The 1,067-nt window shown below is 64.3% G+C and overlaps 1 protein-coding gene across 1 annotated transcript in view; it reads left to right on the top strand.

The window, feature by feature from the left end:
- The window catches only part of EMIHUDRAFT_208903 (hypothetical protein), a gene marked incomplete at both ends in the record, with an annotated part of 5,695 nt that overhangs the window by 3,716 nt on the left and 912 nt on the right, over positions 1 to 1,067 (top strand). Inside the window, 4 exons of the mRNA XM_005772458.1 lie at positions 366 to 415; positions 610 to 657; positions 735 to 770; positions 844 to 897. Coding sequence (XP_005772515.1) covers positions 366 to 415; positions 610 to 657; positions 735 to 770; positions 844 to 897 — 188 coding nt within the window. The remainder of the gene's footprint in view (positions 1 to 365; positions 416 to 609; positions 658 to 734; positions 771 to 843; positions 898 to 1,067) is intronic.

Below are 1,067 nucleotides of genomic sequence, written 5' to 3'. Positions count from 1 at the left end.
GACGTGCCCTATGGCGACTACTTCGCCCTCCACTGCAAGCTCTGCGTCGCTGACAGACCAGACGCAGCAGGCGGGCCCGGCTCGCCGCAGCACTTAGCACCACCTACTTATGGCGCGCACCACCCACTGGGTGGCTCACAGACTTCTTCGTGCTCACCATCTACTTTGTGCCTCACCGACCTATTCAGACCCCGGGCGTACTCACCGAGAGGCGACACAAGAGACACCCTCTTCCGCTTTCCTTGCCTGCCGCTGTAGTCTGGCGGACCCCGTCGGCGCCCGAAGGATGAGCTCCACACACTCACTCCCCTCTCCTCGAGCTCCACACACTCACTCCCCTCTCCTCGACGGCCCCGCGCTCCCAGGCTGTGAGATCGTCGTGAGCGCGGACCTGGTCTTCAGCCGCTCCTCGTGGGTGGAGGGGCGAATCACGTCCGGTGCAGCACTCGCACGCCGCTCCCTCCCTCCCTCTCTGAATCCTTCTGGAACTAGGGCCTCGAGGTGCCAATCATCGCCGGCGTCAGCCTCGCTTCGCTTCAAGGAGCTCAGCATATCTCCCCATATCTCCCCATATCTCACCATATCTCACCATGTCTCGCCTCGCTCAAGGAGCTCACCTTCTCGTGGATGTCCTTCATCGCTGGCACCGGCTCCGCGGTGACGTCCGCCGCCAAGGCCGAACCTTCTCGGAACCTTCTCGGAAGCTTCTCGGGACCTTCTTGGAACCTGCCCAGGTGACGTCCGCCGCCAAGGCCATCCTCTCCAAGAAGGTGCACAGCGGGAGGCGCGGGAGGAGCGTCCCTCGCAGCTGCCATGACCCTTCTCGGAACCTTCCTCTTGCAGGTGCTCGACGGGAAGTCGCTCGGGGAGAACCTCACGCCCGCAAACATGTTCGCCGTGCTCTCAATCCTCGGCGCGCGCACCCCACCTTCCCCTACCTCCCTATGGAGCCGAACCCACCTCTAGTCGGCAAGCGGCTCACCACTCCGCAGTGATGCTCTACTCTGCTCCTCCCGCCTCTGGGGCATCCCTGGCCCGCCTCTCCCCCCCCTTGCTCCCGCCCCCCT

Source organism: Emiliania huxleyi (genome assembly GCF_000372725.1).
Source record: "Emiliania huxleyi CCMP1516 unplaced genomic scaffold EMIHUscaffold_36, whole genome shotgun sequence".
NCBI classification, from domain to species: Eukaryota; Haptophyta; order Isochrysidales; family Noelaerhabdaceae; genus Emiliania; species Emiliania huxleyi.
This window is presented reverse-complemented; position numbering and strand designations above follow the sequence as displayed.